The following is a 25,685-nucleotide window of genomic DNA, read 5'->3' as shown; positions in this document are numbered from 1 at the left end:
TGCATTGCTCATTTGCCACTTCAATATTATGAAATTAAGTTAACACTACTGTCATAAGATAAAATCGACGTTCTACTATAAATAATGTATTTAACCTAAAAACACTTGCTTACTGCTTGTAAGCTTAATGCTTGTACTCTCATAACACAACGAAATTCACTACGAAAATTCACCAGCTAAAAACACATCTTGATATCGTCAATATCTACAATTCAGAATTAACTTATTGAAAGCACTCGGGCAAACGACAGCTTAATACGAGATCGATCGTCGTTCCCACCTCAAGAGGCTGAATGTTTTGACGCTAAACAAGAACATTCAATAACACTTCAAGTTAATCTTGTCTCCGAAGCGAAGGTACTCGTAATTTTAGCGACGCACATTAACTAATAGGATCAGTAAGAATATAAAGACAAGAAATATAGGTAGGTATCTGCCTTGTTATACTTAAGTATGTATGATATTTGAGCTTTATGAAGTGAGGATAGCCGCGCGGTTGTGAGGACCTTGTTCGATTAAAGTTAAGCAACGTCGGGCGCGGTCAGGAGTTTGATGGGTGACCGCTTGTGGTTATTAGTCCTGCGGTTTGTATGTCTTAACGCATCAACAAAGTTAAGTATAATCGGGCGTGGTCGATTGGATGGATCGGCGAATGCTAGTGGCTAAATTAGACCCACGGCTTGTTTATGTCTAACTGATCTACAAAGTTTAGTATCATACGGTATCATAGTATGGATACGGTCAAAAGTTTGATGGATGACCGCTACTGGCTCAATTTCATGCACGTTTTCAGGATTTGGAGGGCACCACCACCATTCGATACCTTAAATTTTATGAAACTTATGGAAAAGGCCTTTTGGGCATTTAAAATACATCTTTTTTTTTATACGACGGAATGCGACCACACATACCGCCGTCCTTCCCGGGGTCGTTCCCGGGCGGTTCGAGCTTGCCGCCCGCAACCCCGAAACCCCCTTTTAGTCGCCTCTTACGACAGACAGGGGATCCCGTAGCCCTATTCTGGTCCCGGTTTCAAATAACTTTACTCATAACTAGGAAAATCCTGAATTAATCTCAGGCTCACAGTTATGTAGAAATATTGTTACCCAGCAGTGGGACACAGAGACGGTTGCACCGATTCACCGATAATACTAACAAGAAACGTTACAAACTCAATTCGTATCTTAGCAAGTAACTAGAGATTCAATCGGCTCATTACACGAAACAGCAAATACTAAGGTATCACTCTAAATAAACATTGTAGCGCTCAAAGACAGTTTTCGAGTTCTCGGTACGCTGGAGTATTTCATTAAGTAGGGATTAGAACTGACGAGAGAGGTGCGATTAGTTCAAAATCAACACCGTAAATTATTACCTTGTGTAGTATGTACCTACTACCTACCTATAATATTTATTTAATAGAAAGGTCGAAAGAAAAAACATTCAAAGGTATGTGAAATTGACCAATCCACACTTCGCCAGCGCGGTGGACTATGGCCTAATCCTTCTCATTCTGAGAGGAGACCGGCAGTGGGACAGTAATGGGTTTATGATAAATAGAAACGTTTAATGTACCTACTAAAGACAAATAAAACGGCAAATAAAAGGAGAACAAATGGAAAAAACATATATCTACATGGACCAACATATTATTAAGATTCTACTCGTTAAACCACCTTAGAAGTGTGATGTTTTTGAGCATATGTATCTATAATGCGTCTCATTATTTGAAAAGCAACACCTTGTGTAGATGTACCTACTTATAATATTTATTTAAGTACTCTGAAAACCAAAGAAACCTCGGATGTATTAAGATTCTACTCCTTCGAAATTATTACTCAATCTTTACTCACCTGCGGAGCGTAATGTTGTTCAAGCTTTTACTATAGGTATATGTAAAATGTGTCTCATTAATTGACAAGTATTGTCAAACATTGTATAAACAGCCCAAACGAATTATAATAAATAGGGTGTCATTGGATTCGTCTATATTGTGAGAGTTACAAAGTCTTAGGTAAAGTAATATAACGATTTGATAATAAAAAGAGAATATAAGTGCAATATAAAGTGACAATATTTTTATTAGCAAAAGAAATAATATCACAGTCTAGACTGCATTTTGCGCTGCTATGTACAATGTACAAGCTACACTAAAACTTTATATTAGCGTTATTTTTAATGTTTTGTTTTATGTTATTACTAACATTAAAATTAATATCAGGTAGGTTAGGTATTCTTAATGTTATAGATGAAGCAAACGAGTCTATTGAGTAGGTGATAACCATCGCGTATGGAGAAATATTTGCAATAATCTTATGTGGGGTCGGCCACATGCTTTGGACTAAGAACTAAGTTAAAATTAAGTTGCATCACGTCGTGTTATTGAATACTATGCTTTTCTAACGAAAACACAATTGTATACAGCGATGTAATTATTAGGTACAGCGGTGGCGCTTCCAGAGTCGACCCATATAAGATTTCATCTTTATAATGCATGGGACGTACATATATAAGAATAGAGAATTATGAATTGTTTTGTCTATCCCGACGAGTTACCAGGCGTACGGAAACGCTAACCAATACATTGACAGAGAACCTGTAGCTCCATTTCAATCACGATCGTATTGTGGATTGAATCAATTTGCATGCCAATATCGAGTCATGTTTAGAAGTCTAGAAGATAGATACGATCCAAAATTACCTTTAATTTCGAAAATAGAAAGTTTGAGAGTTAATCGATGTCCACTAGTACGAATCTTATAACATTACATGACTATAACCAACTAAACATGTACTTTGTACAGTATATTATAGACTAGCTAACCCGGCAAACTTTGTACCGCCTCAAAATCTATTTATCAAATATATATTTCATATAAAATATAACCTATGTTACTCGTAGATAATGTAGCTTTTGAATGGTGAAAGATTTTTTAAAATCGCTCCAGTAGTTTCTGAGCCTATTCATTACAACCAAACAAACAAACAAAGTTTTCCTCTTTATAATATTAGTGTAGATACAGGGCCTGTGTATAGAGCACTACTGTGAAGCCTCTGATAGGGCACAGGTAAACTGGCATTTGATCATATGCCTATACATTACATATAACATATGTACATAATAAATTACATATAAATAAATATTCAATAAATATCCACAAACGAGCCAGACTCACACTTGGCCGATATTTTTATTAACTATTACTTAAATTTACTAAGACGATCTCTGAACCATCAGTACTAAATTACAGTCTTTCATAAACGAATTCCCTTAAAACATATTAATAAACTTACTTATAATCGCTTCGGACGCAACAAAGTCGTTTAAAGTTCGAACAATCTCACTAACAGCAATGCCTCTATTCATACAGCCGCGGAACAACAATAAACTACTTAGTACAACTGTAAGTCGGCGTTGAATTAAATTATTAACTCTGTAGTGAGTACTGACACAACAGCGCGGCCCGCGATGGTTTAATCTTTCAGAGGACTGTATTAAGACGGATAGTTTGACAGGAAAACTTTAAAGTCCATACAAAGATCATGAAATAGGTATCTATATTTTTATCCGAATATGGAGGGTAATGTTTTTAGGGCTCGAACACAAAACTGCGATGCGATGCGATGCGAATTCGCAACGCAGAAAATTGCGATGCGAATTGCTGCGATGCGATATCGTGCGGCGTAGCGTCTCTCAGGGTGACCAACAACAACAACCACTGTGCGATGCGAATCAATTCGCAAGTTCTTGCGATGCGTCGAGGGAGCTCGCAGATTTTTGCGATGCGACGTCGCATCGCAGTTTTGTGTACGAACCCTTAGGCGTATGTATGTATGTCTTATTATTTGGCGCATCCTGCACCCCAAACTATTCGACGGATATTGACATAGAAGGTCGGAGTGACATAGATTATCTTCTTAGGCATTCAGATTTTTATTTTTAGTAATATATAATTTGTGTATTTGTATGTGAAAATTAACCCATAACACATAAAAACCTAGTATGAGATTACGTATAAATATTAAAAACCTTTCTATTACCTCTATTAAACAACCCACCAAGTATACACATCAAACGTCAAAGGACGAATCGTACTTGGCGGGGCGCCAGGCAACAGATTCTAAACCGCGGGCAGCTAAAAGCCCTACATTCAACTTACTGCTCACTAAACGTTTTCATAAATAACAACGGAGTATACAATTCGTTTCGGCCCGCAATTAGTTACTTTGCAAACAACTTATTCGGTCATAAAACTAAGTTGCAACAACACATGTCACACGTCAAGGGACGGACTGTACTTGGCGGACCGCCAACTCACTAATTTTGAACTGAACAACACTAATAGTGAGACTGGTACAGCCAAAAAACCTATATAACTATCTCTCTATGAAGACAAAACAGAAGCGGGTTTGCCTCCGCGGCTATGTAGATCATCACTGATTTGCAAAGCAAAGTATCAGTAATAGGATGGTTATCCGCTAGTGGTTAGGCATCATGCACTCCTCCGGGCTTTGGAGTACCGAGCATACGTTTTATGTGTGATTTTTTAAAATCAGCAGGAGATAACTACAAAGGACATCCTACTTCGACATCAAGGATTGGCTATTAACCAGTACTTTCCCTCAAACAATCCGCATTACAACAACATGATAAAATACGCTTCAAGCATCGCCATACTGTTAGGTGAGACTACCCAGCATTGGAAATTTAAAATGAGATCGTCGTACCCAAAAGTGAACCAAAAAGTGTTGCAAGCATCAACCAGCATGAGCTCCAAAAAACAGTCAGACAATTCAACTTTGTTTATTTAGCGTGCAATGTAGGTACATGTATAAATAAAACGGTACTGTACTGCACAAGAATTTTATATCAGAATCTCCAAGTGTAAGTAAACTTAACTTGTCCGCCTGGATGCCGGTCCGGCGGCCGTCCAATTAAGTTTTCTCCCGTGATTAATGACGCTAATGTCCAACTGCGCTAAGTTCTCCGGCTTTTCGCTAAACATTTGCTCGCCATCTACGAGGCACTGGAAGTTGGTAAAGCCACCCACTACTTTCTTGCCGTGATTTCGTGCGCGCGGACTACTGCATATTTCGTATTAATGTTACAAACTAGCTAAGGATCTCTTTCTTGTCACGCAGATATATGTCTGCGTCAATACGTGAGTCAATCGCATGCGTGAACTATCGCAGGCTCTACGCGTATCCCGTGCATGATAGGAAAAGTATCTACAAAAAGATAGTGTGACGATTTATCGCTACTCGTCAAGAGATGGCACCTTATATATTATGAATCACGTTATCGAAGTTTTCTCAGCATCTTACTTATATACAAGCTTGGAGCCCGGCGGGAGATGTCCTTTTAGGAAAATAGAAAGAGAAAGTCACGTATTCATATGCAGGTCAGATCCGCACGCAAAAACACCTGCGTGATGGAAAAAACCTCAATCAGATTGCTAAGCAACGCTATACTTATACTTTGGCGTACTTTACTAAGCTATTTTTTTATTTAAATCTAATACTTAACACGACGTCTACTTTACTAAGTCAATGGGTTTATCGTTTACTTTGAAAATTACGTGCTCACGGGTATATTTTAAGTTTAACGCTTTTAGCGCGTTGCAGCGAGTAAATGTTTAGCAACAAGCTGCCGAGTTGGGTATTAGCGTCATTAATCACGTAGAAAACTTAATTGGACGACCATAAGACGGACAACCGGGCGGACGAGTGACTTAGATTTTTATATAATATCCCTTGAAAAATACTAAAAAAATACCGCAAAAAAGTATATTAATAAAAAATAGATCGGTTCCAACTACTTCCACATTTCAAACGAAACGTTGAAATGTATACGAAAGTAGCCACTAGCGGCTACCCATCCAATTCCCGACCACGCCGATGGATGCTTAATGGTGTAGATTTGTTACGACCTACCTACTCAAACCGCGATATTTTATAGACTTCAGCACGTTTCTTTATTTAAAAGCATAATAGAAGTAAATTACACCGAATAAATAAAAAAAGCTTTATCCGTACATTCTATACTCGCTTCCTTTCTCTCCAGTAATCGCAAGCTGTATATAAGATAACACTAACTGTTATAAAGCACCGAGCAACATGCTACCGACGCATTCTGTAACGCCCCCGTTTCCTTTCAAGTTAATCGTGAAAAAAGGCTCTTTAATTCGACAGCGTAAACCTTATTTATATTTAGTTCATTACGTCACTATATTCAAATTGGTGTCTACACGATTACGCTTGTATTGACTCCGAAATATTTATTTATATAGATGACGCGTTGATCAGTCTTGGGATATGAATTTCGGCCTATCAAACTCTTTCGAGAAAATTTTCGATACAAGTTATTTCATGGTAATTAATCGCTATGTTTAACGACGAAGGAAAATATTGTAAGGAAATCTACATACATAAAAGGTAAAAATTTATCAAAAGGCAAGCAAAATCATGTTTGATGGGTTCGACGCCAGGTAGGGACAGACATTTAGATTATGAACTAGTGTTCATTCTAGGCCTTAGTAAGGACACTAAGGGTCAGAAACCCTAGAATAGGTACTATCCTTTGATATGAAAACTATATAAACGTATGAAAACTAAGTATGACGTCACATCTAAGTATTTATTAAATTATCCCCTTTTTGTGGTATCGTTTTTATTCAAATGAACATAAATGTTTTACCAGCCAGCATCTTCCAGAGCATATTGTAGTCATTTCATTACAAGACTTCCTGCGGTTTCAACTTAGTACCTACTTATTTCGAAGTTAAACACGGCACAACTTTCGTCGTTTTATTATGGCAGCAAGTTCGTACTTCACTCAATTATTTATGAGACGTTAAAGTATGTACGTACTGCGCGTCACAGTGTGCATGTAACTTTACAGACATCATTTTCACGTACAAGTTGTTAATTAGGAGGTTTTATTATTTGCTTTGTTTTTCAAGGTATAAACCATGCATTTTCATGCATATACATCGCAATACATTTGTAAGTTGTAGCCATAAAACGTATGATCTACCTACATAAAAAGATTTAGATATTATTACTTATAATTAATCTACAGCAGTGACTCACCTGTCCATGGTTGACGAAGCCGTGCCGCGTCGCGATGTCATCCACGTGCTCCGCACCGGCGGGCACGTGCACCGCGAAGTGGTTGTGGTACACCGCCTTCGGGAGGCACGTGCACGCGGCCACCAGCAGCGCGGCGAGCCCGAGCGCGCGCCATGACAACATGACAGTGTTGGGGCGTTGGGGCGGGGATCACAACCGCATCTGGCGTTGACGGCGCGGTAACTACGTCGCTGCACTTCAACAATATGTCATCACCGGGTGTTGTGTGTTACGCGCGCGACGTGTTTCTCATGCCGCGCTACCTGGAACAAGGATAAACGTTCTTAAAGACACTGAAGTATGAAATTATCATCGTCAAAAATTGGTAGAATTCTCTGTGGTTAGACCGACACTCTTATACAACAACTATGTTAAGCGTTAGTGTTTTGTGGTTTAAATGATATATTAAGGGAAAGACACTAAGTGTCTTATATAAGTGTATTCCAACTTAGTCTTCAAGGATAGCAATGTATCTATGCTCAACCTCAAAAAGTGTTTCCAATCAAGACAGACCAGTCCGACTCTGCTACATTAGACAAACACACATTTGAGTATATAAAGAGGAAACAGACATATATCATTAATTGGCATTTAGTAGTTGCACAGTCCATAAGCAGTATCAACCCAAAACAGAATTGAGGTCTGCCATAATTAAATTATGGCTCCAGTAAACTAAAATATAATGCACTTGGGATCTATATTTGCATTAAGCAGAATATAGCAATGCGACTTCTGCTTATAATGCTGTCGGTGCAAAGCATATAGATGTTTAGGTACTTAAGTCTACACGTAGACACGACAGTTAATTAAAACGAGGCTCTACTCTATTCTAAGCTCGTACAAAGGACCTCTGTTATTAAAATTTAATAAAGCGATACGCACTCCCATCGCGGGCGCTCGTCGACCGTTTATTTTTAACGTTTGTACCCCATACCATAAATATAGGGCACCATAAACATATTTGTTAGCGGCACCAGCACCGGAGCGGCGAATCAAGCGCCGGATAAAACGCAATAAGCGGACGCACAAACGCGAACAAGTTAAAAAAATCCGGTGGAAATCCCGAGATAATCCAGATAAGCCACGCGGGCAAAGTATGAAAGGCCTGACCGTGAATATATCAAAAATATTTATGAAATTTCATTTGGAAATTTATTCGCCGTCCGCGCGCGGAGCCTTTGCCAAGACTCTTTGTGGAGTCTGTCGGTCTCCCTTTGAGACATTTTTTTCGAAGTTAACGAGCGTCATACGTAGACAACATCGGAACCTACTTAAGGATACCGCACTACTGAGAAACTGGGTAGTTTCTATTTTGTGGGTACAAAATAGTATGCCACAAACATCAAAATCTAATTCTTCGAGAAACCATTGTAGTGTGTATTCTTTTCGAAAAAGTTCTTTTATCTTTATAATATTAACATCAATTATATTAGCACACATTCATATAATGATAAACAGATTTTTATTTCAAATTATTTTCCAAAAAAGAGTTATTTGATACGTTATATTGTATGTTTTACTTCTCTTACACAAATACATCCACAGTCGTCACATAAAATACTAGAAAATATCACCACATCGCACTGTAGAGCTGAATTTTACGATTGCTAAGAGAGAGGTAAGTCGTATCTCTCGATATAACAAAATAAAATATTGCGGTCAACTCAAGCAATTTATTATAACAGTATACTTCTACATATAATTTACTATTTAAAATAAGAATTTATTCATTTATAAATTCACAAGCAAAGAAAATATACGGCTTATAAGTGTTTGTCTTTGAAATGATGTATGCAAGTTAATGTTTAAGAAAAGATTAATAAAGATTACTCACTCCTAACGAGAAAATGTAACCAGTTTTAACAATCAAAATTACCACTGTCATCTACTTTCATGTTTGATTTTGAGAACATTTACGATTGAAATGATATTTCTCCGCACTTTGTCTTCGATTTCGTGTTTTTGCACCACTTAACATTTAACCTCGGCCATTTTATATTAAATGGCTGACAATGGCTGCCTTCAATAACAGGGCGATGAGATACCTATACTTATCTATGTGTTTAAGCAATATTTAATTAATAACAATTTTCTCATAAACAAACAACTTATATAAGACGTGAAATTATCAGGGTTGCCACTTCCCACACATCTTAACATACGCGGTTCTCACATTAAACCTATATACATTTTAAAGGAATACCGCGGCACCGCACTGCAGTCTCGGCTCTTTACGATTATGTTCGTAAAATAGGGATGTGTCCTCCACAGATTCGCGGAATTCTAATATCCTGTTCGTCAGGATAGCTGGCTGAAATCCTCGTAAAATCCTCCGGTGTACCAACTCGTATGTCGTTTAAGGATATTTCACGTCACAAATCGTGTACGTTCCTATTATTTTTAATTGTAACTCTTAATAAATACTTAAAATATTTCTCTGGAAACTAAAAGTAAATATGTATCTAAGTGGCGTGTATTTAAACAATCAGTGCATTCATTTACTACAGCTTATTTTTATATAGACATGTATATTAGTACATATTTGTTTATATATTATTACAATGCTATGTTCAATGTTCATAAATATAGAAATTAAGCAATTAATATGATAACAGATAAATATCAAATTATAGCACACACGATAAAATTCATCACAAAAGTTTTACAAAGAAAGCGCTCCATACATATAACTCTAAAATGAGAAAATCTACACCAAATCCCGAACACACGAATTATTTTAAAACCACATAAATTACAAAAACATTGATTTTTGAAAGCACACGAAATCACCTGATTATGTAGAACACTCGCCGCTTTCTCTCGCTATACTATCACTTTTTACCCGTACCGATCGGTATATCATCTCAAGTTCGAACATATCGTATCGTACGTCACTTACCAAAGGTTACATTCTCACCTTCAACCTTTGGAGTTTAGTAATAGCGGCTCGGGTATTAATATTTATGAGGGAAACGTCGAGCATATCGGTACTGACATTTGAACGAACATGTTTCTATGTGTGTGAGCATAACTTATTCGTATCATTCGTCTAAAGTTACAAAAATTGTATTGCGTCGGTTTCAAGTGGCGATGTGAAGTGAAAGTTAAAAGTATTAGGGTGTTAATACGACTGATGTTTTTTTTATAATATAGACCTGATGGTAGGGGGCTACCGCCGCCCATGGACATCTGTAATTAACTCAAGATAGAATTCGGTCGGCCACAGGTGTGGCTCTCGTTCTATACCAAATTATAAGGGTAATTGAGATATTCATCTATTGCATTAATCAATTATCGATAGGTTATCAAAACCTCCAGCGTAGGTTGTCGGATTCAATTGTTAAGTTTAAATTTCTGCCTCATATTCTTTATAATAGCAGTGCAGGCAGTAGCATGCAGTCCATCTGATGGTAAGTGGCTACTGCCGCCTATGGACATCTGTGATCAACCCCAGATAGATGTTCCTGAGGTCGGCCACAGATGGCCGCTACGACTGAGGACTAAGCTGGAACGCTTCGGAAAAGTATGTCTCCCTTACCACACATTACCACGATTATAATTATTATATTACAGAAATTATTATTTCATTACACTTTACCTAATATTCTATAGAGATCGAATCAGAGGCGAAAAACCCACGCATACATAAGGGTAATATTTGAGTTTTAAATGCGGCGCACATTTGTCGACCTTCGCAGGGACAATGTTTAAAAGGGCCTGGGAGGCGCCCGAATTAATTGTATGCGATCGAAGGGATAATTCCATTAGGGCCCCGTGATCGCGGCACAGACAGGCGAGGCGAAATATTTACGAGGTAATAACCTACGGCCACATATTTATTTATTCGGTATCCAAGCATTGAAAATTCTCTTGGCGTACAAAAATTTCAATTGGAAATTTAAAAGGATTTTTCCGTAACTTGTTTACTTTATTACGTCCTGTTGCCGATCAATTTTTTGGTTAGAATTTATTAGGTATTTTTTATTTTTTCGTACAACGCGGGTCAACGTTGTTTTCATATTAATTTGGCAACTGTGTTTTGCGTGCTAAATTGCATGTGGATGCAATGTGGCGCAGCACACATGCAAAGGTGTGGGTAGGGTGATTAGTAAGTATACTTAATCGAGACGTTCCAACTCAGCCCTCATGAGTAGCAACGTGGCCTGTGGCCAACCTCAGGTAGGAATCTAATTTTATCTAAGTTGATTCCAAATATCTTCATCAGGCCATTAGGTGGACTGTATCCTCGTTTGTTACTTCTGTAAGCCTATCTAATCACCAATGACACATCCATTGGATATCTGTAACAGACTCCAAAAAGAGGCAACACCCACAACCTAGCATCTAAAACATTAGAGCTCAATTGGTATCTTTAGATATTGGTATTTTTCGCTCAATTAAGTAATAAAGAAAGATCCTAACTTTGTATCGTAACACAATTCTGCGCTGAATATCACTAACAAATCACTAGAAGCACCTAATTGAGGTTCAATTTGTTCCAAAATCTCGTTGTCTTAGTTACCCCGTCATCTCAACATTGGCCTTGTTGGGCATTATGATAATTAATTCAGTGGCAACCGAAGCCGGTGCCATGGGAAGAAGGAAGTCTCCGTTTAATGCAACGTCGAGCTCTATTATTGTGACATGGAGCGGGCCTTGTTAGAAAGACGGTGGAATCGTTATGAGAATAGTTACTTTAATTAGAATCTCTCTTGATGTGATGAACAAACATTATGAAGAAAACATATAAATATGTATGAAAGTATGACTCATTCATAGTTCATTCAATCATTCATGTTTAGAAACTAGTAATTATCTTATTTTTAGAAATAGAGAAATATTTTTATTCACGACTAGCTGACCCGGCAAACTTTGTACCGACTCAAAATCTATTTATCAAATATATTTCATATAAAATATAGCCTATGTTACTCGTGGATAATGTAGCTTTCGAATGGTGGAAGAATTTTTAAAATCGGTCCAGTAGTTTTTGAGCCTATTCATTACAATCAAACAAACAAACAAAGTCTTTCTCTTTATAATATTAGTGTTATCGTCGTTAATAAGAAGCTTGGATATTAACGATATCACATTTTTATAACGTTACATTAAAGTAATAAGTGACGCATTTGATACTACAGTTTAAAAACAGATGCGGGTAGGTGAAGTGGGGACGACACCTTAAAGGCGCTCGAATTAACAGAGAGCGACATTCTGGTCGGAGACTTCAGCAAGAACAGTCGAATAACGGAGATACTTGTGTAGTTATAATACTTCTAATCACTAGTGTGAACTTACTTACGTATAGTTATTATATCGTTACTCTGTACCTTTTATGTGACTATAAGATTACACGCCTTCAAGACCTTCAAGATGACTATTATTTAATATCAGAAGTGCTCGTGAAGAATCCAGCTCGCAATCATGAACGGCGATTCGTAAGTACGAACATCCTTGACACAGGACTAAAAACCGTGAGTTAAAACATTATTTTGTCATATGTGAGTTCAATCTCGGTAATAAGTAAAAATGAAGGTAGATAAATGTCTTTGATGTAAGGGCAAAGTATTTGAATGGATAGATTGAGACTAGTATGTTGAAAACAAGATATAATTGATTAATATAATTATTGTTGCTATTATAATTGGAGGCTCAATTTAAATATATATATATATATATATAGTACAATTGTGCATACCGATAATTCTTAATACTGGAACGAATTGTCCTAATTGTTACATAAATTAACTAATAATTAAATGATATGTTAATACCCTCTGAAAACAATACAAAGTTTAATCTTCTCAAATTACTTGTTAACATTATAAACTGAAGAGTTTACTTCAAAATAAGTTCATTTTCTGTGAGTGTCAAAAAAAAAATTTTTGCAAAGCAGTTCTTGTGGTAACTCTGATCATTTGGCTATAGTCTGTGGTGTGAAAAGTAAATCCTAATTGGTCTAAAGGTACACCTACTTATGAAATATATATAAATACACCAACTTATGAAAATATTTTAAGGGTCTTTATTCTTAAATGTCAGGCTGTATAGATATAGAGAGGCATATATGGGAACCTAATGGTTGTTAATATAGGCTAATGTACGCCATAAATTGCATACAGATTAGACTTGTATTTATTTTTGATAACTTTTAATGTTGAATCAACTAGATTTACGTATATGCGTTTGTTATTATTGTATGGAAGGGACTATGCGGTAACAACAAGTGCAGTTACGGAGTACAGTATACCTACTTGATATAACTGACACGTTTATTAGGTTGCAAAATTTTGATTATTCATAATTGTACAGAAATATATAATATCTACGTGGTAAATATTTAACTGGCTGCAAATAAGTATCACGACCACCGTATTGAGTGGCTGATTGTACCCACGAGGGAAATGGTCAATGAGTTTTAGGTTTTATGTTTATATGGATATAAATTGGCTTTATTTAAAAATAAACTGGCATTCACATCTACATTGTTCACATTTTCATTTTATAGATCAATGAAAGTTTCCTTTTGATTTCATATACTTGATACGTATTTGTTATGAAAGAAGCAAGGAGTACGTCGCCAAATTTGAGCTTTCCATCAATTCTAGGCGATCTCGCGCAGTACTGTGTACTACTGTGTTTTGACACCCATAAAGTATAAATGCACATCAGTTAATGATCTATAAGAAAACTGAGAAACTTATACGCTGCGGTCTTTGGAATATAATATTTAAAAAAAAAGTCCCATTCTACTTCTGACTGACTCACTTATACAGAATATTAGATGTCTATTTTAAATTAATTATGCAACGCTTCGTTTTGTATTAATATTTCATTACATCTCCTAATTTGAAAACTTTAAATTTGAATTTGAAACATTACACGTCCTTTTTGTTTGAAAATTGGGCACTATCAAATACTGGTAAATGAAGTTTTTGTACCTTGTTTACGATAACATTCGGCCAGTGCTCAACTCAAATTTACTCCAAAAATGCAATATTCACTTAGTGTCTTCAAGGTACTCGATGCCTTGGGTCAACCCAACCATATGCATCACCAAGAGACACCCGTGAACATCACACTGCTCGAGGCATCTGCACTAATCCATCTTAACTCCCGACAAAAAAAAAATCTTTTTCAAATATATTCGATGTAAACACGTGAAGATTTCATTCTTATTATAGGTATATCATAGCCAAATGAATAATAATGTTGTTTAATAATATAATCAAATAAAAGCATAGGTACATTTCGATGGGATTTTCTTATACAATAATTTACTTTTCATATAAATTTCATACGGTTCACAATTGCGTCATGTCTAGGTTTTCTCTATAGAAACATCGAGCGTCTCCTTGAGAGTGTTGGTTGTAAATGATACATATTATATTAATATAATATATACAGATATTACGCACTAATACAATTTTTATTACAAACTATATAAAAGTCAGGTGAAGCCGAGGCGTTTGAAATATATATAATAAGTATGAATTGTTCGGTAATAAGGTGCATCATAAGATAGTTTGACTAACTGTTTGTTTGGCTGGCTGGTATAAAATCATGATCAACTTTAAAATACCTTTTTCAGGTCATAGAAATTTTAGGTTGTGATTGATAAGGAGCCACATGTTATGTATAACAGTTATAGTTTTAAATCTGACGATCCTGATGAGACAAAATTAGAATTGGACAAGATTATTAAAATCATGTCATAAGTATTCAAAAATTTTAAATTAATCAGACCGTTCAAAGTAGGTAAAAATCGGATTCAAATATTCCGTTACATACATACAGGTCAAGTTAATAAAAGCGTGGCAAAAATAAAAGCGTGTTTAAAAAAATATTTTATCAGTTGTAGACACAAATAAGTATAGTTAAATAATGGCCGGTTTCTGAAGTCATTTTTCTTGGTAGGTAGTTTACGAGTATGTATTCAATAACACTATCCGTTTGATAACTACGGAAAAAAAATCCGCATCCGAGGAACTCAATGTAAGACAAGCTCTGTTTAAACTCCGTTTAGATTAACGAACCATTTTAATGTGTTTATTCTTTCCATAACATTATTTGATATTTTTTTTTTTTAAAAAAAAAAAACGACGTTTACGTAAAGTCTAGCAAATCTTTCTTAGTATAATGCATAACTTTTACAATAAAATAGCCCCCAAACCATAATTTCCTTATGGGAATATTAATTTAAAACTTCTGGTGAAATAAAAAAAAAAAAAGTTAAGTAGTTAAGATTATTGCACAATTGACAAGTATGTCGCTGACGTGAACGCATGGGTCCGTTAAGCTTTGTTAATTAAATTTTGAAATTCATGTAATAGTATGTATTATTATAACCGAATATAAATTCAATTTAATGTATTGAATTTTCTTTCTGACTTTCAAGTGGGTTATGTAGCCCTACTTTGAAAGAAATAATTTGAATTTGTGATAAATAACGTAAAAAAAATGGGTTCATACAACTTATTACGTGTTATATTGTGTGAAATTCATGGTTTACCATTATTTAGTCTTTAACTTTAATATAATTCATTTCAAATATAAACGATATATTATTATTTTGATACTGCTTCATCAGTTGATAAAAGACGTACGTTGGAAAGGCAACTATTTGTATAAAATAACATTGTAATAATTAAAAGAAGTACTAAGTAGTAATATAATAATGTTATAGGTAATAGTATTTTGAGTCGCACAGATTCATTTAGTGGCCAACTATATATCTATCTATCTATCAGTATAACAGTTATTGAACAGGTTGTTGAGCATTCCGAAATGCACTAATAAGATAAACGTCGTTATTCTGATGCGTAACTTATCGAATCAATAGTTGTTAGAGATTTAACTATTGGACTTAGAATCCAGGCATAAATAAAGTGGGCAGCTAGATGTTGTCATTACTGTAGGTGTAGGAAACTTTGTGGTTTGATTTTTATTTATCTGGAGTTAAGATGGATTAGTGCAGATGCCTCGAGCAGTGTGATGTTCACGGGTGTCTCTTGGTGATGCATATGGTTGGGTTGACCCAAGGCATCGAGTACCTTGAAGACACTAAGTGAATATTGCATTTTTGGAGTAAATTTGAGTTGAGCACTGGCCGAATGTTATCGTAAACAAGGTACAAAAACTGCGGTGATACATGACTAGAGTGATCCTATATGAACATCACCTAGTTATAACCGTGTTTTTTATTATTTAACAATGGTCTAATGCATTCGCTTCAATACCTGTCGCGCATATGACATTCATGTAAAGAGTCCTTATGAACTATGCCTGCAACAGAAATCCGTGGTGAACACTGTTGGGGCAGATTTATAACCTAGGTAATATACAACTAGTGTGATTCTATATGAACATCACCTAGTTTAAGCCTTGGTTCGGATCAACAGTTCGGGCCTTTTACATGCGAGTCGGTATTGCAAGAAAATGCGTATAGTTTAAGCCATGTTTTTGATAAACAGTTCGGGCCTCTTACGTGCGAGTCGGTATTACAAGAAAATGTGTAACTCTTCTGGACTTAGGCATTAAACAACTGGTTTTCTTTTGCAGCTCTTGCATCAGACCATACACGATCGAGGACGAACGTGTGAGCAGGACGGCCGAATGTTATCGTCGTTAATAAGAAGCTTGGATATTAACGATATCACATTTTTATAACGTTACATTAAAGTAATAAGTGACGCATTTGATACTACAGTTTAAAAACAGATGCGGGTAGGTGAAGTGGGGACGACACCTTAAAGGCGCTCGAATTAACAGAGAGCGACATTCTGGTCGGAGACTTCAGCAAGAACAGTCGAATAACGGAGATACTTGTGTAGTTATAATACTTCTAATCACTAGTGTGAACTTACTTACGTATAGTTATTATATCGTTACTCTGTACCTTTTATGTGACTATAAGATTACACGCCTTCAAGACCTTCAAGATGACTATTATTTAATATTAGTATAGATGAATAAACCAAATCTCCTGAAGTCGATCAGGCGTAATACTTAAATATTTACTTTTGTGTGTATATTCTGAGAAACAAGTATAATATCAAAAATAAATTCTACTCTCATGCACCTTTTCTATATAGTGACTTTCTTTTTTATATACCTCTTTGTCATTGTATATTTAACCCAGTATAAAAAAATATTAAAAATATAGTATAAAGGTCAGTTCACGTTAGTTTACTAACAAGTTTTTTTGTTCATTCTTCATGCAAGTTTTTTCGTATTCTATTCTATTCGAGATCTACAAAACTAACAACAGAAACAGTCATACGTTATTTAAAGTATATTGTGACATCACAATTCAATAAGTGAATGACCCCTCTGTGCTTCGACTCCGGCGGCACCACCGCCACACTTATTTATACCATGTAACAGCAGTGTTTGGCGCTGCTGTGTTCTGGTTCGGAGACCACACTCTCCGAACTAACTGGTAAAAGAGACATTGTAGCTTAGTCTTCTGGGGTAGCGCCGCATCTGCGACCGACCTTAGGTAGGAATCTAATCTTATCTGGGGTTGATTAAAGATGTCCATGGGCAGCAGTAGCCACTTACTTAGATGGACTACATGTTCTTCCGCTACTGTTATATTATAAAAAAGTCTAAACATAAATTACAAGTCAACCATTATCAGCCCAACTGTCAATCCCATACAAAATCACAACAGTTTAGATTAAGATCGTATAACGCAGTGACAAACGTGATTGTGACATTTAATGGACGCGTAGACTGTGTGTGGGTTCGGTCCCGCTTAGGAACTACACTCGCTGCCGGCGAGCAGCGGGAAGCGATCAAAGAGCTATAACGTAAAATTCTTTTCACACGCAGTTAAAAATCGATTAATCGTTAGCATTATTGATAATACCACATTTTGTTGCTATACCTAATTACCTTGTTGTATAATCCCAATTACAAGCGTGGCTAAAGGTTTATAAACTACTAGCTGACCCGGCAAACTTTGTACCGCCTTAAATTCTACAATATTTATCAAATATATTTCATATTAAATATAGCCTATGTACGATCCGGCTCGAAGAACCAAAAAATACTGTACGATCCAGCTCGAAGGCCAGACCGCACGGGTTTGTAGGGTTATACTTCCGGCTCGAAGGCCAAAAGTATTGTGCGGACCAGCTCGAAGGCCAGACCGCGAGGTGTGTAGGTATGCGGGCACGGCCACGCAATCCCACGGGATGATATAAGTGGACTGTATAGTGTGAGAGGTATGACCCAATCCTCGTCCCAGCAGATGAGTAGAAAAACCACCAACCTTGCCTTCCAAGTCTGTCTGCGGACTCGAATCGTGTCAGGGGGGACGCGCACGGCGCTGTCACGGGGCTCGAGGAAGCAAGCACGGCCTGATCTCCCCGAGGAGTAGTCTCTGCACTTCACAATGCACACGCGGCACTAGGGTAATCCACGTGGAAAGGAGCAGCGAGAGGGCACATACAGAACGTCTGTAGGCTCCCGCCGAGCGCAAGACGACGACTGGTCGCACGAAGCGACATTGGCGAGACAACTCTGGTGGATATTTGCTTCTACCCACCTACAGTTGACAAAAGATTGAACATACCCCCCACCGAAATCACTGTGGTGATTTCCATAATATGTAATGTGAGTAGGTATGAATAAATAAGTAAATAAATGATATGAAACTTACGAAGCTTCAAGAGAAATAAAATAATAATAGATTTGTATAGTGTAAATGTAAAGTGTACTCCTAACCTAGCTATAAAATAAATAGATAATTTTCGTAATTAATTTGTATATGGCAAAGGACAAATTTTATTGACGGGTCTCTTAAGGAGCCCATTTTTTGTGCGTATAGTTACGACACGCACGACATTATCCACTCCAGGATGGATTTCCTCTATCCTACCTACAGGCCACTGTAAAGGCTTTGCTAAGTTAGATTTCAGAAGTACTAAATCACCTTTCCTTACGTTAGGTGTAGAAGAAAACCATTTTTCCCTCTGTTGCAAAGTATGTAAAACGTCATTAGACCAGCGTTTCCAAAAGGATTGTGAGGCCCTTTGAACGGACTGCCAACGTGACAACCGATTCAGAGGAACGTTTTCAATGTCATATTCCGGTACAGCTAACAGATTACGACCTATTAAGAAATGACCGGCTGTTAAAACCTCAAATTCATTTGGATTATTCGAGAGAGAACATAATGGTCGCGAATTCATAACTGCCTCAATTTTACAAAAAAGAGTGGTAAGCTCTTCAAATGTGAGAGCCCTGTCACCTATAACACGGTACAGGTGGTGCTTGGCCGATTTTATACCGGCCTCCCACAGGCCACCCATGGAAGCAGCGTTTGGCGGATTCGTACGCCATTCGACACTTCGTGATGACAACCCTACGAGGATAGCATCGCGAATATTTGAGCGATTCAAAAAATTGTGAACCTCTTTAAGATGCTTAGCCGCCGCGATAAAGTTTGTTCCGCAGTCGGAATACAGACAACTACAGAGACCGCGACGCGCCACGAAACGATCAAACGTAGCTAAGAAACATTCACACGATAAGTCGGTAAGCACTTCTAAGTGCACCGCTTTCGTAGAAAAACATACGAAAAGACATAAATATGCCTTGCTGATTTTTGCATTCCGTCGTAAGCTTTCTTTTATAAGAAAAGGACCACCTATGTCACAACCAACGTGGTTGAACACTTTATCTGCTTTCAACCTAGATGCAGGTAACGTACCCATCATAGGCTGTGTAACGGAAGGTCTAAATTTAAAACAATTTCTGCACTTCGAAAGGACAGAACGAATAATGCTACGAGCATTAATTATCCAATACTTAGTACATAGGATGCCTTGCAATGTGCGTGGCCCCGTATGCAAATATAATTTGTGAAAATATTCAATTATTAACGTTGTAGTATGGCATTTTTTAGGCAACATCAACGGATGTTTTGCACTAAAAGGTAAATCTGCCTGGAGGATACGACCCCCCACCCTGAGGAAACCGTCAGCGTCAATGAAAGGAGATAGCTTACGAAGCGAAGGCACAAAATTATTTTTTGTTATCAATTGAATTTCATGTTGAAAGTAGTTATTCTGAATTATACGAATAATTGAGTTATGACCTTGCCTTAACTCAGAAGACTGTAAAGGGCCGAATTTACGACACGATTTCTTTATTTTTAAGTTATTAATGAAACGATGACACCAAGTCATAACGCGTTGCAGTTTGTTAAAAGAAGAGATTTGATTAAATGAATCTTCAAGGTCATTATAATGATAGTTTCTATTTTTATACGAGTTAAAGGTAAATGTATCAGTATTTGATTTTTGTTCAGGAACATTAGTATGGTCCTTTAAGAAAAATGTACTCGTCGGCCAACTACGTAGCTCGGCAGCAAGCCACACGGGACCGCTGAACCACGCGTCTGCCGCGGCGAGCAGCTGCTCGGGCAGCGCGCCGCGCGAACAAAGATCGGCGGCGTTGTTTTCACTATTTACGTGAAACCAGCAATTCGGGGGAATTGTATCAATAATTTCGCTAACACGGTTAGCAACGAAAACCTTTAACTTGTATGGTGGCGTCTGAAGCCACGACAGAACTACACTCGAGTCGCTTAGGGCGATAACAGATAAATTAAAATCTTTAATGTTTTGTACGACAAAACGAATAAGCTTGGAGAGCAGCACGGCTGCCATAAGCTCAAGCTTAGGGATAGATAACAAAGGTTTTAAAGGAGCTACCTTTGATTTGCTAGTTAATAATCGAACTTTAACATTGCCTTCGTTGTCTGAGCTGCGTAAATAAACGCAAGCAGCGTAGCCCTGTGATGACGCATCACAGAAGCCAATGAGCTGTGCATTAATAAAAGCAGGTACTAGTAAGTGCCTGTCAATACGAAGTTTCGACAATTGAGGCAACTGAATAATAAACTTATCCCACTTTTGCAGTAGGTCTGATGGTAAGTGATCATCCCAGGCGAGGTTTAATTTCCACAAGTCCTGCATGATACACTTTGCTACAAAGGTACACGGCGCAATAAAACCCACGGGGTCATATATACTCGCGAGGAGTTTAAGAACAGAGCGTTTGGTACCTTTATTATCATTAAGGTTATAATTAAAAGAAAAGGAATCGCATGAAGGCAACCACGTGAGTCCTAAGACCTTCAGCGAAGACGATAACGTATCGTCATGAAAATTAATCTCAGATACTTGATCTGAGTCCATACGACTTAATAACTCGGGGCAATTACTTGCCCACTTACGCAAATCAAAACCGCCAGTTTTAAGAAGGGATGTCAAGTCATCTTGCAACGTGCAAGCTTCGGAGACAGACTGACACGACCATAACACGTCGTCAACATAAACGCCTTCTAGAAGTACACGGGAAGCGAGGCTACTAAAGCCTTCATCTTGCACGAGCTGATGCAACGTGCGAATAGCTATGTACGGCGCACTACGTAAACCGTACGTATTTGTTTTTAACTCATAAATTTGTACTGGATCTGATGGCTGTTCACGCCACAATATGTGCTGAAAACTTCTATCACCTGGATCTATGAGCACGGCTCGATACATCTTTGAAACATCTGCTGTGAGACATATGTCATAAAGACGAAAGTTAAGAATGATCTTTGAGATGTCATTAAGAAGTTTTCGACCTGTGAATAGAGTGTCGTTTAAGGAGACACCAGTACTTGTTTTTTGAGATCCATCAAAGACCACACGTAAAGGAGTGGTGGTGCTCGACGGTCGCAATACGCAGTGATGTGGAATAAAATATTTCGTCGGTTCCGTACCGCAATATGGCTCCATGTGTCCTAGTGACTCATACTCCTTCATGAAGTCGGAATACGCCTTCTGAAGAACAGGTGTGCGCGCGAGACGGCGCTCCACTTGTACAAGACGCCTTAGGGCGGTGTCATACGAGTCACCTAACGGTTCATGATTAGGTTTTATTAAAATAGGTGAAACATACCGGCCGTTTTCGTTACGATAATGTTTCTCAATAAATATTTTTTCAGCTATTTCATCATCTGGACTTAGGGGAATTTCGCACGGCAAAGATTCCACTTCCCAAAAACGTTTGAGAGTGTCATTCAGATGATTATTTTCAACGGTGTACGACACCAATGTTGTAGACGCTACAACATTTGCATCCGTGACGTCACATGACGACGGTGCAATTAGTTTGCCCGTTATGACATAACCAAAGACACTGTTTAGTGCAGCAGGAATGTCGGGGTTTATAATGAACTTTTTACCATCATAAATATGTGGAAAAACATCACCAGATAGAATTATATCAATGGGTGATTTTTTAAAGAAATAAGGATCCGCTAAAAATAAATTATTGTATTCCCTTACTACATGATCCGGTATTTTAACCGTAGGTAAATCTGAAGTAATTTTAGAAAGTACTACAGCATCAATATTAAATAAATTATTATCAATATGACGCGGCTTTATGACGCATGACGTCATACCATGATTTTGAATACACTCGCCAGCTAATCCGAAAATATTAAATGGACATTTACGCTGAGTCAAACCTAAACGCTGTAAACAACTTAAAGAAATGAAGTTTGACTGTGCGCCCGAGTCAATTAAAACGCGACAGGATTGATAATTATTAAAGTTATCTAAAACATGAACGATCACTGTGCCTAGCAACACGGTATTATTATAAGATTGCAACGATGACGCATGACTACTACGAGCATTCATAACGTCGCTTCGCTCCGCAGGAGGCGGTGCGCACGCGGGCACGGCCTCGCGCGCGCTGCCGGCCGCTGCGGCCGGGTTCGAATCCCTGTGCAATAATGAGTGATGCGGCCGCTGACAAACCATGCATTTAAAGTCGCTCTTACACTCCCTAGCATTATGATTCGGTTTAAGACAATTATGACATAACTTCAACACATCAGCACGGCTGATGCGCTGCGAAGGGTTCAGTTTACGAAACTGAGCACAACGAAATATCAAATGATTGTCACCACAGTTTAAACAGATTAACTGTGAAATCAAACTCATCTTGTAGGTCTTGAAGTCATGTAATAATATAGTCACATAAACGGTACAGAGTAACGATATAACAATTATACGTAAGTAAGTTCACACTAGTGATTAGAAGTATTATAACTACACAAGTATCTCCGTTATTCGACTGCTCTTGCTGAAGTCTCCGACCAGAATGTCGCTCTCTGTTAATTCGAGCGCCGCCAAGGTGTCGTCCCCACTTCACCTACCCGCATCTGTTTTTAAACTGTAGTATCAAATGAGTCACTTATTACTTTAATGTAACGTTATAAAAATGTGATATCGTTAATATCCAAGCTTCTTATTAACGACGATAACATTCGGCCGTCCTGCTCACACGTTCGTCCTCGATCGTGTATGGTCTGATGCAAGAGCTGCAAAAGAAAACCAGTTGTTTAATGCCTAAGTCCAGAAGAGTTACACATTTTCTTGTAATACCGACTCGCACGTAAGAGGCCCGAACTGTTTATCAAAAACATGGCTTAAACTCTACGCATTTTCTTGCAATACCGACTCGCATGTAAAAAGCCCGAACTGTTGATCCGAACCAAGGCTTAAACTAGGTGATGTTCATATAGAATCACACTAGTTGTGTATTACCTAGGTTATAAATCTGCCCCAACAGTGTTCACCACGGATTTCTGTTGCAGGCATAGTTCATAAGGACTCTTTACATAAATGTCATATGCGCGACAGGTATTGAAGCGAATGCATTAGACCATTGTTAAATAATAAAACACACGGTTTAAACTAGGTGATGTTCATATAGGATCACTCTAGTCATGTATCACCGCAGTTTTTATACCTTGTTTACGATAACATTCGGCCAGTGCTCAACTCAAATTTACTCTAAAAATGCAATATTCACTCAATGTAATACATCCACCCAACATACATACATACATACACCCAACCATATGCATCACCAAGAGACACCCGCGAACATTACACTGCTCGAGGCATCTGCACTAATCCATCTTAACTACAGATAAATAAAAATCAAACTAAAAAAAGTTTCCTACACCTACAGTAATGACAACATCTAGCTGCCCACTTTACTTATGTCTGGATTCTAAGTCCAATAGTTAAATCTCCAACAACTATTGATTCGATAAAGTTACGCATCAGAATAACGACGTTTATCTTATTAGTCCATTTCGGAATGCTCAACAACCTGTTCAATAACTGTTATACTGATAGATAGATAGATCTATAGTTGGCCACTAAATGAATCTGTGCGACTCAAAATACTATTATAAAATTATTTTATTACTACTTAGTACTTCTTTTAATTATTACAATGTTATTTTATACAAATAGTTGCCTTTCCAATGTACGTCTTTTATCAACTGATGAAGCAGTATCAAAATAATAATATATCGTGAATATTTGAAATGAATGATATCAAAGTTAAAGACTAAATAATGGTAAACTAACCATGAATTTCACACAATATAACACGTATAAGTTGTATGAACCCAATTTTTTTACGTTATTTATCACAAATTCAAATTATTTCTTTCAAAGTAGGGCCACATAACCCACTTTTGAAAGTCAGAAAGAAATTTCATTACATTAAATTGAATTTATATTCAGTTATAATAATACATACTATTACATGAATTTCAAAATTTAATTAACAAAGCAAAGGACCCATGCGTTCACGTCAGCGACATACTTGTCAATTGTGTATGGCTTAACTACTTAACTTTTTTTTTTTTTTTTTATTTCACCAAAAGTTTTAAATTAAGATTCCCATAAGGAAGTTATAGTTTGGGCTATTTTACTGTAAAAGTTATGCATTATACTAAGGAAGATTTGCTAGACTTTACGCAAACGTCGTTTTTAAAAAAAAATCAAATAATGTTATGGAAAGAATAAACACATTAAAATGGTCCGTTAATCTAAACGGAGTTTAAACAGACCTTGTCTTACATTGAGTTCCTCGGAAGCGGATTTTTTTTTTCCGTAGGTAGTTATCAAACGGATAGTGTTATTGAATACACACTCGTAAACTACCTACCAAGAAAAATGACTTCAGAAACCGGCCATTATTTAACTATACTTATTTGTGTCTACAACTGATAAAAGATTTTTTTTTAAACACGCTTTTATTTTTGCCACGCTTTTATTAACTTGACCTGTATGTATGTAACGGAATATTTGAATTCGATTTTTACCTACTTTGAACGGTCAGATTTATTTAAAAATTTTGAAATACCTATGACATGACATGATTTTAATAATCTTGTCCGATTCTAATTTTGTCTCATCACGATCGTCAGATTTAAAACTATAACTGTTTTACATAACATGTGGCTCCTTATCAATCACAACCTAAAATTTCTATGACCTGAAAAAGGTCTATTAAAGTTGATCATGATTTTATACCAGCCAGCCAAACAAACAGTTAGTCAAACTATCTTATGATACACCTTATTACCGAACAATTCATATTTATTATATATATTTCAAACGCCTCGGCTTCACCTGACTTTTATATAGTTTGTAATAAAAATTATATTAGTG

The 25,685-nt window shown here is 37.0% G+C and overlaps 2 protein-coding genes across 2 annotated transcripts in view; one reads left to right on the top strand and one right to left on the bottom strand.

Annotated features, from left to right (window-relative positions):
- Positions 1-25,685, top strand: part of LOC140748942 (uncharacterized) — a 459,083-nt gene that overhangs the window by 153,387 nt on the left and 280,011 nt on the right. The gene's annotated exons all lie outside the window — the stretch shown is intronic.
- Positions 1-25,685, bottom strand: part of LOC140748871 (furin-like protease 2) — a 355,165-nt gene that overhangs the window by 81,242 nt on the left and 248,238 nt on the right. Inside the window, exon 3 of the mRNA XM_073081744.1 lies at positions 7,093-7,394. Within this exon, the coding sequence (XP_072937845.1) occupies positions 7,093-7,254 (162 nt within the window). The 5' untranslated portion in view covers positions 7,255-7,394. The remainder of the gene's footprint in view (positions 1-7,092; positions 7,395-25,685) is intronic.

The sequence above is a fragment of the Epargyreus clarus genome, unplaced genomic scaffold (assembly GCF_041222505.1).
Source record: "Epargyreus clarus isolate Ecla_fem2 unplaced genomic scaffold, WU_Ecla_fem_2.2 ptg000017l, whole genome shotgun sequence".
In the NCBI taxonomy this organism is placed as follows: domain Eukaryota; kingdom Metazoa; phylum Arthropoda; class Insecta; order Lepidoptera; family Hesperiidae; genus Epargyreus; species Epargyreus clarus.
This window is presented reverse-complemented; position numbering and strand designations above follow the sequence as displayed.